This window comes from Erpetoichthys calabaricus, chromosome 8 (assembly GCF_900747795.2).
Source record: "Erpetoichthys calabaricus chromosome 8, fErpCal1.3, whole genome shotgun sequence".
Taxonomy (NCBI): domain Eukaryota; kingdom Metazoa; phylum Chordata; class Cladistia; order Polypteriformes; family Polypteridae; genus Erpetoichthys; species Erpetoichthys calabaricus.
This window is the reverse complement of record NC_041401.2, coordinates 55,108,332-55,125,050: the sequence shown is the minus strand read 5'-3', so window position 1 is coordinate 55,125,050 and position 16,719 is coordinate 55,108,332. Positions and strand designations below refer to the sequence as shown.

The 16,719-nt window shown below is 35.0% G+C and overlaps 1 protein-coding gene across 1 annotated transcript in view; it reads right to left on the bottom strand.

Moving 5' to 3' along the window:
- Window positions 1-16,719, bottom strand: part of kif5c (kinesin family member 5C) — a 168,327-nt gene that overhangs the window by 72,983 nt on the left and 78,625 nt on the right. Inside the window, 7 exon segments of the mRNA XM_028806530.2 lie at window positions 4,998-5,146; window positions 6,526-6,630; window positions 8,412-8,536; window positions 9,292-9,379; window positions 10,692-10,747; window positions 11,191-11,239; window positions 11,596-11,700. Coding sequence (XP_028662363.1) covers window positions 4,998-5,146; window positions 6,526-6,630; window positions 8,412-8,536; window positions 9,292-9,379; window positions 10,692-10,747; window positions 11,191-11,239; window positions 11,596-11,700 — 677 coding nt within the window.

Sequence of the window (16,719 nt, the reverse complement as noted above, 5' to 3'; positions counted from 1 at the left end):
AACCTAACAGACAAGTAGATCGTAATGAGATTTTTTTTTAGATTTGGTTGTTCTGTATAAAATTCCTACTGCTCCATTGTATCCATTGGTAGAACAAGACAGATATGAAGTACATGCGTCAGCACTTTCTCTCTAACAAGATCACTTTGTGCATGCCGAGTGTTTCCATTAAGTCGAATCAATAACCTTGTCAATAGGAATTTACAGATCAGAGGCCTTCAAACCGAAAGGAAGAGTACAGCTAAACTGTGATGAATCTCCGCAGAAAGGAAAACAGCTCCTCTCTCTCATTTCAAAGATATGGCTTCCACTTCACTGATGATACTAGAAACTTAAAACAAAAAATGAAAATAGGCTGCTTTTGGAAGGAATGTGCATATAGGAGACAAGATAAAAAAAAATCCTGAATGGTTTTTTAAATGTACAGCTAAAGTGAGACACAGTTGGACTGTCTGTTTTTGCCTAAAAACTTTTTTTTTTAAAAAAAAAAAAAAAGAAAAATAGACTTAAATTACAATGGTGAAATTCCTTGGGAGAACCCTAACATACTGACAGCTTACTACTTGATACATGTTTACTGTTTAGGAGGATTTGCAATCAAGCAAAGTTAGTGCATAAAATCACTTAATGAGGGCATCATGAACTGAGGAGTATAAAAGGCCTACAGACAACCAAGTACACCAGAGTTTTGAATTTGTCAAGTTTGATTGTAACTGTACTACTTTTTGAAAGTCATACTTCAATGCCTTAAACAATTCTGTAACAATGTGAGACATATTTGGCAGCAACTGAAAATAATATCAAAGAACAGACTTAAGAATTACTAAAATATATTTAGATGCAAACATATACAGTATAGTGCATTTGGCAACCAAAAAAGAAAGCTATGGCTTTTGCCACTGATGTGATGTTGAAATGTGAACTTCTGCTAAAACAGTTTGCCTTCATCAGAATGTGTACTTGCACTATATGGACCTGCATGTTCCATTACTTGTAATTTAATATCCACATTCTTAAATAGTTTTTGGGTGGGCGTTTTGGGGGTGTTTGGGCTGGGGGGAGGGGGTCTTCAAAATCTATACATAAAAACGTGTTTTTCTTTTTTTTTTGCCTTACTATTTGTTTTTAACATAAATAAAAAATTGATTACAAAAAAAACTGCACAATATGACTGGCCATGCACTGGCTTAGCTGCATACCTGTGGTGCTATGGAATGATTTGTATTCTAGCTCCATGTTGAGTGCCCATAGGTTATTGCTCTTAACATTGCTTGCTTAAAAGGGCTGCTTCCTATTACCACACAAATTAGAACTTATTTGCGATGTTGGCAGGCTAGCTGTTTTTATAGGCGCCCTGCAGCTGGCTCTGAACCTCCTCATTTGCATGATGGAAAGCCAGCTCAAACGGATGATGACATATCCCCAGGCAGATGCAACTTGTCAGTGCAGTTACAGTATTACTTTATACGGTCAGCATTTAATGAGCTTTTAAGTGCCATCTATTCCATCGTTGAGATTTGGGAAGCCTAATATAAAGTATCGAACATGAATGCATGGTTTCAACCAACTGCACATTAAGTTGTTATTAGCAGTTCCATAGGTGTCAGCAAATGCCAGGAGATTTTTGGAGACCTTGAACAGAATTTGTTATACACAAACAGAATTTCATCACCTGCTTATTCCTGTCAGGATCATGGGAAGCATGCATAAGACATAAGGCAAAAAAAATCCCTGAACAGGGCACCAGGCCATCACAAGGTGAACACACACAAAAACACACACTAGGGCATCACTATGAAAATCATCTTTACAGAGTTTAAGACCATGCTTGCCAATTTTTATAATGTGTGTTTCTATTTTACTGGCAGATCCTCAATTACAAAACATTCTGTGTTTTAAACATCTCACTTGTGGAAAAAAAAGCATGGACTATTACAAAAATAAAGACTTAATTCAATCATTGAGGTGTGTAATTAGATAGATAGACAGACAGACAGAAAACATAATTTGTCCCCAGATTACTCTTATTATACAGTACAATACAATATATATGCAAATATTGTTTTGGCGTACATCAAAAATGACAATGAGCTTTCCTTCTAATCATTGTGGTTTAAAAGCTCTGCATACTGTAGTATTCAATCATCCATTTCAATGAGATTTTCAGGAAAGGAGAACACCTGACTTGATGTGAAGTGTGACATTTTTCTTGTACATTACATTACTATGAACATTTCTGCACTACTTTGTTTTACTGACTTGGAATTTACACTTTTTATAGTTGATGATTTTAACATTATGAAACATACCTTTTCACGCATTACTGTATCTTTCCCTTTTGCCTCTCACCAATAAAAAGAGCAATGGGAAAAATGAAGTAATGGTTGGAATATCATACATTATTAATTCTTAATGTTGGATAGTTTAGATTATAATGTCTTACTATTCTGCAGTGAACATTAAGATTAGTTTAAATGAGAATTCGGCAGTATTAGATATGCTAAAATTATGTCCTGTATATATTGTCAGGAAACCTTTCTCCAAGGTTTTGTTTCTCATCAAACCAGATTTTAATGAATTTTCAATCCACAATGCTCTGCTATGCTTCACTTTTAGCCTGATTTGGAGTAGGCAGAAAGATGCTGTAGGATGCTCCGGTCAATCTGCTACTGATCTAAATCAGCTGATTTTTTTCACTAAAAAAGAATTAATTGGTGATCGGTAAATTGGACTAACACAAAAAAAAAAAAAAAACAAACACAATCTTTTGAGCCCCTGCTTTCTAAGCTTTATGGTAATTTAGTCGCAATGCTCCTTTACGCAAGGTAATAGAGTAGTTGAACCAACATGTCTTTTTGTTTCTTTGGCAGCAAACTTCCTGCAGTGTAAACAAAGATCAGCAAGTAAAGACTTGTTTTACCAGAGAGTGAGTAGCGAATTTAATACTGCATTAGCCTTTACGTTAAAGAAAGTGGAGTAATGAACTAAGAAAAAGGAATCTGTGGAGCCTTCCTGTGCAATTAGATGGCAAGAAAAGCTACTTTAATTAATTCAGACCTTTTTATTTTGTCATTTAAATTAAAAAGAACACTGTTTGAGTTTGGACAGTGAGATTATTTTAAGTGCAGCAGCTTACATTTTTCATTTGGAAAAGATTTAGAAATTGCTGCTTAGTAAACAATAGGCTTGTTAGCTTAACAGCCAAATGCATCTTTTAATTATAAATCTGTTAAGCATGTTAGTCTTCTGGATAAACAACTTATGAATGTTTGATACATTTTTGGCTTTTTCAAAAATGAGTCCTGTGCTTATTAAATGTTGCTTTGTGTCATACAGTATACTTTGTGTTAAGAACTGCTACATAATTAAAATGACAATCCATATTTATAATTACACATGAAGAATTACAAATGTCTAGCTGATACACTGAAGAAAAAAAACACACCTGTATAAATAACAAATGTATAATTTAACAGCAATACAAGCTGTAGTGCAATTAATGATTAAAACCTGTAAGTGAATATATATTTAAACTTAAGCAGTGTTTGATTGTACGAGAATATATACATTATTTTTTTTTGTTAGAGAAATTGTGAAAACTACTTTTTTAATTAAGCCTTATTTCATATAAGTACATTACAGAAAAAATTAAACATTATGACTGCTTGTAATTATGAGAAGCATTTTATTTTCTTTTATATAATTTCTATTATGGGTAAATTTTTTACATGTTAAAGTATGTATTTTAAGGAAATTTTATTTTTTTTATTATTTTTGTGGTCACTGAGCAATAAGCCAACAGAATTTCATTTTGTTAATAAAAAATGGTCTATACTTTAATTATAAAAATACACTTTAATATAGGACATAAAGCTTCTATGCATCTGGTTAGGAAGGAACTTAGTGTAAAATATTTTTTAATGAAATAAACAAAAAAAAAAATCTGAATCGGCCCATCAAGTAACATGAAATGGGTGATCGGTATCGGCCTTAAAAAGCCTGATATGAGCATCTCTATCAGCTAACCAAGCATGAGGAGGAGGACTAAAAGAGTTCAATCTTTTTCATTTCAAGGAAATGGAGGGTGACAAGACAAAAATGTTTAAAATAATAAAAGGAGTAAGTATAGTGAATGACAGCTGTTAATTTAAAATGAGTTCATCAACAAGATTACATAGGCAGAGATGAAAAATACTCTCATATATATTTGTGCAGAACTCTTCATTCTGAGAACTATAGACATGAACATCTAAGTCCAGACCTCAGTAAGAAATTCAAATGACAACTTGATATTTTTAAAACTTTAGATGATCACGAAATACCCAGCTACCGTATATTGAATGACCAGCTCTCAAAGATGTATTTTTTAAACATATTGTCCTTTAGAATGCTATAGAAGTGAATATTAGCCTGTGGAGTCTTCCAATTCTAAATGTAATGAATTATTATTATTATTATTATAAAAAGATCAATCTCATTACTTTTCAATCAGCCCTCATAGAATTTCAAAGGAAAGACAGAACAAAAAGAAGAACAGACCTACGACTGCACAAAGCAATCTAATGTAAGTGAAAGCCATCAGACAGAAAATGCACCGTAAAATTTAAAATCTTCACATTCTACATTGTTTAGTAGTGTGATATTCTCCTGTGCAAAGCCGTAGCATTTTAGTAATAGGCTGACTATACTGTAATATATACTATACTGGGGCATTATTTTCACAAAACTACAAACTCCAGTTGTAGTAATCTACTCCAATCATTATGCACCATTATACTCAACTCCAATATCAATCTGATAAACCAAAATCTACATACGGTATTTTCATTTAGCAGAGCAAGACTTGTGATTCTGATCACATATCCGGTGATTAAAGTTCTATGAAGTAGATTTGCCTCAATAGCGAGGATAGGTGTCGCAATTAGATATTCAGCATCAAGTATAGTCACAAATACATTTCTACTCGGACCACATTTCTTAAGATAATGTTTATCTACCTTTGTCCAAACATTAGGGTCGATTTGGTTTCAGCTTCATTGAAAATTGAAGGAGAACAGCAAATAACAATTGTAGTTCTGCAGTTGCCCCCAAGAGAGTCTTGAAGAATGCGGGTCATCTTACTGTCTCTGTAAGGAACATGGGTTTTCTAAAAAAATATATATATATATTATGAAGATTAGAAAATGGAAAAAATGTTTAAATATAGTACTGACTGAATTAAAAAATGACATGGCACACAGACTAAAACAAATAGAATACAGCATTCTATTCTATAAAAACAGCGAGATTTTAAGTAAATTCACAAACCTTTCTGAAATCATGCTTCTACTTTACTATTATAGGTTATTGAGTGTAGATTGATGGATGAAAATGGCAAATTTATCCATTTAAAATTAAACTACATCACAATAAGGTGTGCATAAATTGCAGAAAGTTAAGGGATCTGCATGCTTTCTGAATACATGGCAAGTACAACAAATAAAGATCTTCAGTGACACTCTCAATATCTGCAGATATTTTTAAATGTGTCTAGCAATATTCCATTAGCATTTGCACTTTAACAAATAATATGCTGCTCAATAAAGATAACAACTTTAATGTTGAGTGTACATAAAACAGTATATAAATTAGATCTACTGTACATTGATGCAGGAAGGATTAAGGAATAAGAGATCACTTTTTCAGTTGTCCACCACTCTGAGGCTCATCTAGCTAGATAAGCATGTAAAGTGCCATTCAAACGAGCAAATAATTTAATAAAATCCTACAAGAATATGTAAGAAAAAACAATATGAATGCTTATTTAATTACAGAACCAGAAAAAGATAAATAATAATAATAATAATAATAATAATAATAATAATAATAATAATAATAATAAATGAAAGGTTTGAAGATTATTAGCCATTTCTATGGCATTGTTCTAAAAAAATAATCTGCTTCAATAGGAAGTCGCCAGCACTGTACAGTGAACATACAGCAGTAGTATTTTATAAATTATCTAAGTAACTATGGATTGACAAAATCTTTAGAAAAATCTTTAAGGAATCTGATTTGGACAGAATTGGCAGACACCTTTGTCCTAAAGGGAAAAAAAATATCCGATACTGTCATTCAATCTTTGTGTTTCTTTATATCAAAAGACCCTTCAGACTAAAATCCAATTGCCCTTCCACTGACTGGGGCATCCAAGTCAAATTACTCTCTTGACAGAGTGAATTACAACAGACTTTAGTGTTAGTTTAGAAGAGGACAGCCATAAGCCTTATCCAGTGTTTCTTTATGCATGTAAAAAAAATAAATAAATAACTTGTCGTGAATGGATTTTTTTATTAATTGGCCTTTGAATTAACACAAATACTTCATTACATATTGTAGGAAGTTACTGATAGCAACTTTAATTTAAATGTATGAAAGGTAAAGTGTTCACCTGCATAAGATATTTCAGTGTAAACAGCAGTAAATATTATAAGGAAAAGCACACTGGGCACAGAGAAAAAGCAAGAAAATGTGAAGAGCCCTTACAGTTCCTTCAGCCAGTGCAGAGATAACATTGCCCAAAGCAGAAAGGGATTTATTGATATTTTTAGCTTCATCCAGAACAGCTCCTTCCGCCCCAGTTTTGCTAACCTTAAGAAAAGTATGAATGACATGAGTATGCTCAGATGTGACTGACATTTTTAACAGCAGCCAGTCTAACAATAAGAAACAATTCTGTTCTCGTATTCAACAGTTTAAAAAGAGTTCAGTAAAAATGCTAATAAAAAGTTGAAACTTACAGTATAAGTAAAGGAGGAGCAATTAAAAAAAAAAAAAAAAAAATCACACATGAAACAAATTTTAGAAGAACAATAAGAAAATAATTTGTACATCTTTTATGATCATGAAAAGTGGTATTCAAAATAATTAACTACTGTATGTACTTAATGAATTCTGTAAGAAATCATCAAAACAGTAATTTTGTGTTTTTAAAGGAAAAATAACATTTGATACAGTAAAAGAATCCTCAGTGCAATACTGCAGAAATTATAAATGTGTATATGCCCAGACACTCAAAGCGTGGTGTTCATATTTGATTTTGCCTAACCACAGCCATTTAAATTTCAAGTAAAAATAATTCTAACAATTATGGAAATCATAGACTAATACAAATACTTTTCTTCAACACTGTCATAGTAACAGTAACAGGATTTCATGAAATAAACATTCTTCCTGATACAATAGTTTTTAAGAAACAATACACAAAACCTTTATTTAAAATCAATATTAATCAATTCTGAAATTTTTTAAGTGCCCATAACATGCACTCTCACCAAGTAGGCACCAAAGCATGTTTCCTCAGATTTTGCTATAGATCTGACACAACTGACACAAGTGATTCATTAAAGAAACTCAAGGTAAATACACCTTTAATGTTCATTTGGAGAGAAGCATGTTCATTTCAAGTTTATTGTCAGAGTACAAAGAAATTCTTACTTGCATGACTGACAAGCATGCAACACATCTCCACGTTATATTTTGATGGATTTGTAAAATATCTTGTGTTGGTGCTGCAATTGAAAGGTGAGACATAGCCAGAGAGATCTATTGTAAGTTTAATAAGGACACCGGTCTCTTGTCATGTAGAGTTTTGATATTCTGTAGGTGCTCAAAGTGATATTTTGTTTTTCTTCTCCCAGGTACATCAATATTCCCCAACATCATGGAGTTGTGTATGCCACTCTAAGACCGAGTATGTTGTGGCTGCTTGATTCTGGCAACATTAAACAGTTATGGCAGCCTCACACTTCGAATGAAATGGGAGAAACTCTACAGCCAATGAAAATCTCCCACTACAGGAGATCTCTGAACATTGAGATGGCAGACAGGGTGAGTAGAGGTGGGGGAGAGGGGATTTGGCCAGTAATAGAGATGCAGTGAGACTGGCCTCCTGGACAGAGAAAAACTGCAGTTTTCTGTTTTCATGCCTTTTTTGCTTCCTTTCTAAATTCTGTATTACACTAATCATGAAACATGTGGGGCATAAGCAAATTCATACAAAAAAAGAACATAATACCTGACATCTATACATTCTACCGTTCTAGACAGGACACAGAGATTTTTATGAATAGCTGTTGAGTTCAAGTACTTCTCAGCCAAAATGGGATAACAGTATAATGATATAAACTGTCATCAACTAGAAATGAAACAGTGATAACTGTAAAAAAATTCAAATGCTTTAAGAAAATATAACAAATGTAATCTTTAAGTTGGATCAGAAAACAAAAATAAGTGCAAACAGAAATTTATTTATTTATTTTTCCATTATCTACTCCACTACTCATTATTACCTCAAAACTCTACACATATATGCTCATTGTCTCATAATAAAACAAATGAGCAAACAACGGTAGACTCAGACTTGTACGTACCTTCTCACTACCAGCCAGGTCGACCAAATAGAGTTTGCCACTCAGCTTTTTTTCAGTCTCCACATTTTCTTGTTTGATGTTTATCAGGAAAATGCTGTGACTTCTGGAGCTGTGCTCATTCATGTCTAACTCAAGGCAAACATTACAATGCACTATTATTGCTGAATACTGATACATAAAAAGAACAGTGACAATTTAGTCAGTCTTATATTACATTAATTGCAGTAATTTCCATAATACATTTCTATTTTAAAGCAGAAAAGGATGCGTAGTATGCCTAACAAAAGGAATTTTTTCAAACGCTATCCTCCCTTAGCACAATGTCACTTCATTTTGTTTTTTTGTTTCTTTATCTTATTCATCACAAACACTTTTCTAGTATACTAATTATGTAACACTATTATAAGAGTATAATCTTTTCAAATACTGTATACAGCAGCTTTCCATAATTATAGTTCAGTGTGCTACATTTTCATCACACAGTCAGTCAAGTGATAAACATGATCAGAACTAAAAGAAGCAAGGAACAAACAGTTCACAGAATCACAAGTCAAATGACAGAACCAGTTTTTGAAATATTATTAATACTCTTTATGGGAAACCACAATCATTATTGTAGAGCTAAGAGGCGCAAATTAATACAACAGTCATAATACTGAATACCTGATGACATTTTTTGTGGGAAAAGCACTGTTGTCAAATGGAACCTTAAACACTCCTAAAGAACTAGCAGAATCTAAATGAAAATGTCAGTTGAGTGCAGAATTACAGCCAGAAGAGCTATACTTATAATGGGGCTAATGTTCTTGTCAGCTACTGTATATACACAGAATGGTACTTTTAAAATGCAAAAACACACTGAGATGTAAGACAATCATACTTGTAACAGCAACATGGCGGTTAGCTTTGCCTTCATCAATTACATCCAAAACTTCTTCAGGACTGGACACAAATCTTTCAGTGCAACCCTATAAGCAGTTACATGTAAAAAAATAAAAAGGTAAAGGATTATTATTTTTAAAAACTTACTCTCAGACTAAAATTAAAACCTTCAAAACTTTACACAATTTTCCCATAATTAATTCACTTGAATAGAAAACAACCATGACAATTGCATAAATTACATAAACAATGTGAATTTCTTACACCTACAGGAGATTTCAAAGGGTTACACAGTACAAGTCTCTACTGAAGCTTATTGCTGCCCCTCAAAACACTTATTTCCCAAAAGTACTGTGATATTTTGCAAAGATATTACCTGCTGCATGCACATGCTCTGGTTGTCTAATGACAGCTAGTGAGTAAGAGATTATGCATGGAATCAAGTGACAAGAACTGAACTGACATTATAGGTATACATTTAATCCTGCATATGCTGAATTTAGGGTCATGGCGAGACAGTGATTATTGTGGCAACACTGGGTACAAGGGAAAAAGAGAGCGTGGTGGACGGTATGTCGGCCCTTTGCAGGGTTCACCTACACAGTTAAAACACAAAAGAGCATACTGTGTGCAATCTGGTAACAGAAATGTGAGTATCTGTTTAATTTCAATCCAGTTATTTGCTCTAGATATTTTGAAACAGTATGATCTGGTACCATAGCAGCCAGTGTTCATATATTGGAATCATTGGGGGCTTGGGTTGGAGATGGAAAAAGGGGGGGGACGGATGTTATTTACTTCACAGCACAAGAAGAACTAAATGTATTTTTTTAATTGAGAAGTGTTAGCGACAAGTTTCCGGCATTCAGTGTAATCATCCGAAGTTAAGTATACACACACACAACGATACCAATCAGTCTACAGGAATCCTAGGAAACCTTTTCTTACACTCTGTCTATATTAAAGCACTTATGTTTAACTAACTAAACTGATGTAAACTAAATCTATACCTATACCTTCTAGTCACTTGATTGCAAGCCATGTGCATGCTTAACCTCCTCCTCAAAAGCTGTCACTAGACAACCAAAGCTTGTGCATACATGATGTTGCTGGCTGCTGCAAAAAAGATCTTCATGCAAAAATCACAATTTTTTTTGAGTGGTGGGAATAAGGTTCTGTAATTACGCAAGTGTTAAATAACTTAACACACACATATTAAAAGCAAAACAAATCAAGTTAATTATTATTTACTCTTAAAGAACAAGGTTGATAACAAAAATTCTAAACACTTTTGTAAAAGACCTACTGCTAGATATTTCATCAGTTAACCGCTATCAATAAATTGGAAATTAAAGGAAAATAGGGACAATCACATTGGAAAAAGAAACAATCTCTCACCTTGACATATGGCACTCTATTCTTGTCTTCATGAACAGCAAGATTTGTTTTTGAGACTAAACAAAAGATAACGTCATAACCATTTACTTTAAGATGGCAATGCAAAGTAAACTGTTTAACACAGTAAATGCTAAAATAAAGCTGCAAAAAACAGACACATGTATGCATCCAGACATCATATTAACTGAGGTTTTCAATGGAAGGCTTAAATACAGAGAACCTAGTCAATTCCCAGTGGCATTAGGCACAAGGCAGGAACCAGCACTAGATGCCATTCCATCACTTACCCAGTGGCACACACACAACCACTCATTTACTTACCTTTTGGATAAAAGGAGGGAACCCAGAACATGTTGAGAAACCCCAAACAGATACAACAAGAACTTGTAAAACATAAAGTTAGCAGGACGGGATTTGAACCAAGGTTCTCAGAACCATGAGGCTGGACAGCTGACCACTTAGTAGTGATACCACCCACGAAACCCAAAAATGTACTTACCATCTAGGAGATCTCTAATTTTGTCCAAGTAGATCTCAAAGTATGAAACCTAAAGGAAAGACAGAAAATGCTACATACTATAAATTTAAATTAGCACACAAATTCTTATTACCACAGTCCCTGAATAAAAGTGCAATTTTTAAGACATTGAAATAACTTAAAAGAACTTTTTACACAAAAAATGTGCATTATCAATTGAGATTACAAATAGAACATGTACCATTGTGGTCAGGCTAATAAATAAATCATTTGCTAACATTCTTTATCTATGTACAATATGAGCACTTTCTGTACAACTCATGATCACAATGCTCTAAATTGTCATAGATTATCTTGGCCACTTTAATAAATGCTGGGAAACAAGCTATGCTAGAAGCTTCATGTATGTTGTCAGGAAACACCAACCTTGATGTGAAATTCCAGGTTCTCATCCATGGAATAAATGTGATCAAAGATGTCTTGTGCAATTCTAGGAATAATTCCCATGAGCTGAGGATCGTGCAACTTACCCTAGAAAAGAGACAGAAGACAGTGCTATTTAGCAATGAAAACTTTTGTTGTTATGCTAACATTACAAGTATTGTTAATTATGTATCTTACATAAGGAAGCTGCTTTACAAAGTCACTATGGCATACATCTATAAGTCATCCAGCAGGCATGAACTTCAGAATTGTACTTTAATCCCACATTAATTCATGATAGGTTGGATGCCAAATTTAGGGCAATATAATTGGGCACATACTGTAAGCTCAAATCAGTCTGTTTGAGAATTCAGCTAACCCTAAGATATTTCACAATTGCATTTCCCGATTAGTTTTTTTTCGAGACTTCTCTCACTGCTTGCTTTTATTTCTCTGAGATTTAAACAGTTTTAATTAAAATTGGGTCAATTAGTTATATAGGCACTTACTAGATGTCATAAGGCAAAGAAAAACTAAGACCCCTGCCCAAGCCTAAATTCTCTCAGTCCCAGTTTTCAAAGTCTGGCCTTGCTTGTCGTGGGCAACTTTGTTTCATTTGTGGCCTAGAGGCAGTAATGTATTGTCACACTTGGAAATATTTCTGACATCTTGGGGCTTTGAACTTTCCAATCTTTAAGGCCTGAGTTCTCAATGCCATTCTTTCTTTTCTTATTTTATCTTTAAATTAGGTCTGCTCTTAAGTCTCACTGTGTTTCTGTGTCTTCTCCTTTGTTTTCTCATCCTTTGTTCAGGCTCAGTTTCCTAAAACAAAAAACTAGTCTCTCTGCATTATAGTATAAACAGCCCCATGAAAAGCCACTATAAAGCATTAGAACAGTCTGGGTGAGAACAGGCCATTCAGCCTAATAAAGCTCACCAGTAAAAACATTAACAAACCAGTTGGCTTTTCAAGCATAACGCTCCCTCCTTCACTATTCTTTTTTGAGATACAACTTTTAGGAAAATTACTTTAATAATTTCAATTACCAACATACTCGGTTTTAATTTGTAAATCACTTTTATCTTTGTGGATGCTCTTCTGTGAGTTTTTCGGCAGACTCCATTTGTTTCTCTAAATCCCCAGGTACCTTCCTACACATATCCTGGGAATTCCTTGAGGCTACGGGTTTCTGGTATAATGTCTTAAAGATTCTCCTATCTATTCTCTCTTATAAAACCCCTTTCTAAACTCAAATTTTCTTTCTTTGGAACTTTTTCCTGCTGTCTTTCTTCCTTCCATCAAAGGCTATTCTCTCTAGGCACAATCGCTGCTAAATGGGCCTTAGCTGCTGAAAAACTCGCAGTTGACTTTCCTTTAATTTACAGAGGGCTCCTTTTTATAATCTTGTATTATTTTAATTATCTGTGACACAGACTGAAGGTGTGTCCTGCACTAGTATTTTGAATTGGCATAGTCGTGTAGAAGGGAATTGTAATCCACTTTACACAAAGTTTTTTTATTCTTTCTCCATTTTCCTCAGATGTCATTGTGGCTTCCAATCAATGGCTATCTCTGTTCATGCAAGGTAAGTTCTGGATAGGAACTCATGGAGGGGTGGGCACCGTGAGGAGGCTGTTTCATTCTCCAGTTATATTTTACTGTTGTCTATTTGGGCTTTTCATGATTTCCATATCACTGATAATTTCATCACAAAAAAAATGTAATATATTGTGGCGGATGGCCAGGGTCCTTGCCCGACTGGGATGCCTATATAATGGAATGGCTGGGGGTGTGAGTGCTCAGGGCTTTATCTTCCCCGGGACACTAGATAGCAGCCCTTCTGGGTTGCAGTGGTGCCTCAGAATTCCACAGGGCTCCATGGGAGTTGGAGTTTAGCATAGCTCTGTTGGGTTCGATGAGCACCACCAAGGGGCGTTGCAGGAACAGCTGAACCTTTTGGTTTAGAACGTCCGCCACACCTGGAAGTGCTGCCGGAAGAAGATCACCAGACACCTAGAGCACTTCTGGGTGCTCTATAAAAGAAGCCAGAGTCGGGAGGTGGAGGACAAAGCTCGCCAGGGGGAGTGGAGGCAGAAAGAGGAAGAGAAGAAAAGAGAAAGAAGGAAAGTGTGTTTTGGTGCTGTATACTATGCTGTACAGGTGGGAAATGGGGGAAAGTGCTTCCAACGGGGCAACAAAAATAAAACGTGTGTGCTAAACTTGTGTCCTGCATCTGTCTGTGTCGGGTTTGGGCGGTAGGCCACAATATATACATTTTACTTGCATTCCTTCTTAAATTCTTAGGTTACGGCTTGTAGGACTCTACTCCGAAAAAAGAAAAAGAATGGCATCAAAAGACAAACATAATTAATGTAAAAAATAAATCTAATAATGATTGACTAAACAAATCAAAATTTATTTGACATATGAGAAGTATAAACTGTGAAAAAGGGACAGACACCAGCAAAGGCCTAGAAAGTTTCAATTCATCAAAAACATTCAGTGCTTACAATCAACAGATAAAATTCCTATATCCCCTCATGATGACCTTGACTGTTTCTATCGCAAACCTTATAGTTTCATAAATATAAATGCTGCACATCTTCTTCCTTTATTTATAAGGAATAGGTGCAAGTTTTAGATGGCATAATATCCTACTGCTGAAACAATTGACTTAAAATCCCAAGCTATCATAAATATAATGTGCTTTAGTACATAGTCAAGTGGAAATTAGATGCAAGAACATGAAAAAAGAATAACTACAGTAAATTGTGGAGGGGCATCTTTGCAGTACTGGAGGGCCATGGTGGCTGCAGTCATTATCCAAATAATTTCTTAATTTTGAAAAAAAATGTGGGAATGAAATATTTTCATTGAGTATTTCTTCTCTTTGTTCCTGTTATTGTGGAAAAATAAACAAAACAATGTTTTGCAGGGGCGGCACGGTGGCGCAGTGGGTGGCGCTGCTGCCTCGCAGTTGGGACACCTGGGGACCTGGGTTCGATTCCCGGGTCCTCCCTGCGTGGAGTTTGCATGTTCTCCCCGTGTCTGCGTGGGTTTCCTCCGGGCGCTCCGGTTTCCTCCCACAGTCCAAAAACATGCTGGTTAGGTGGATTGGCGATTCTAAATTGGCCCTAGTGTGTGCTTGGTGTGTTTGTGTGTGTCCTGCGGTGGGTTGGCACCCTGCCCAGGATTGTTTCCTGCCTTGTGCCCTGTGTTAGCTGGGATTGGCTCCAGCAGACCCCTGTGACCCTGTGTTCGGATTCAGCGGGTTGGAAAATGGATGGATGGATGGATGTTTTGCAGAAGGGAATGGTTAGAAACCAATTTTCTTTCTTTTGTTGCAATATTTTAATATTATACTGTACTAATGTGGCAACCCAAATCTCTAAAAAATACGCATCTCAAATGGATGTTTTTTTTTTTTTTTTTTTTTTTTTTACAAAGTTCACAAATATCCTGTGGCTTATTAGTCTGTAAAACTCTGGATACTCACTCACTTTTCAAATCACTTCCTTGCATGTAAGATAAAATAAGCTGTTATATCCTACTTGATTTACAGAAGCTATTCAACCATTTTCAGAGTATTCCTCTACCAGTAAAAGGCACTTTATTCAATTAGTTTCAGTTTCTTCAACATGGAAATAAGGATGCAGATCAAGCATGACAAACAAATGTGTTGGTGGCACCATCTGTGCTGAAATTGTTATACATTAGCAAGGTGTTCATCTCCACATTCATGTTTTTCCATGCATATGTACCAGTTTATCTTTTAATAGAATTTGCTGTGGCAGAAAGGGAGTTATAAACAGGACTCACCTTCTGAAAAAGACTCTTCTGCATGAATGTGAACACACCCCTTATAAAGCAGGGATTTTTCAAAATTTCTGTGCAACAAACTATTTCATAAAACCACCTTAACAAAAGGATACATGCCTGTGTGTCTGTCTGTATGTCCGACCGGTTGCTAGGTCTCTGTCGTTCTAACAGATGGCACATCACAAACATTAACACTGCTTTTATGAATCCCATACCAATTGGCATATAACAGAGATATAAACATAGCATGGTGCACTTCAAAAGTTAACAAAGAGGTTTATGTAGATGATTTAGATTTCAGCCCATCTTAGATGGGGAGCACAGCTAGTATTTTATACAACCTATCAACAAAATAGCACAGACAATATAATCTATCTGAGAGCCCATTAGTAGTTCTTCCTAAAGACATGATGAAAAAAAGTCATTGCATTCACACATGTATCCTTGGTAAAGATGTATAATATTCTGGCAGAAAATTATCACTACAGAGTGTGATTCCAAATGATGAAGAGTCCATCCATCTACATAAGAATCCTAGTTTATCCAGTCAGGATACTTCATGGAGCTAGAATGTCATTATTAATATACAGTCTAATGATAACAGATTAATTGGTCTAGTAATAAATACAATAAAATAGAAACTATCCAGGATAGGTCCTGAAAGACAGAATTGGCTGTTTTCTGATTGTTCACATCTGGCTTTTCTGCATTTCACAAAACAGGTAAAATAAACCAACACTATACCAACCTTTCTGTATACTTCATCACCTAAATGGTTGAATATCTTTCTCACTGTTCACAGACTATTGATGCAATAAAAGCTCAGAAAGCAAAGAGAAGTAAGTAAAAGGGGCTCCTATCTTGTTTGTATAGGAAACACATGTCACTTTTGCAAAATTAACATTTGCATCATGTTGATGTTTAAAAGATAAACATGTAGCAGTCTTTGATTTTGAAGCTGCAAGTTGAGATATTGACAAGTGTTTAAATGACAGAAGGTAAAGGTGGCCAGGATGTAGATAAGGTGTTTGAGAAGTTCTTTGAAGGAAACTAAGCATGGAGTGTTTTTGGACTACTGGTGATGATGGATAAGTATGGCAGGCACACCACAGGGACAATGACTTGTATAGGTAGGTCCTGTGGACATTACGTGTTATGTTATGCTCCTTACTTGTGGCACTTTGGTTTTTGCATTGCATGAATATTTCTTTATGATATTAAAAAAAAAACACCTTACTTGTCATTCAGGTTCAGGAGATGCCTCAAGATTGCTCCCTACAGCACACAGACTTATCATTACATTGGGT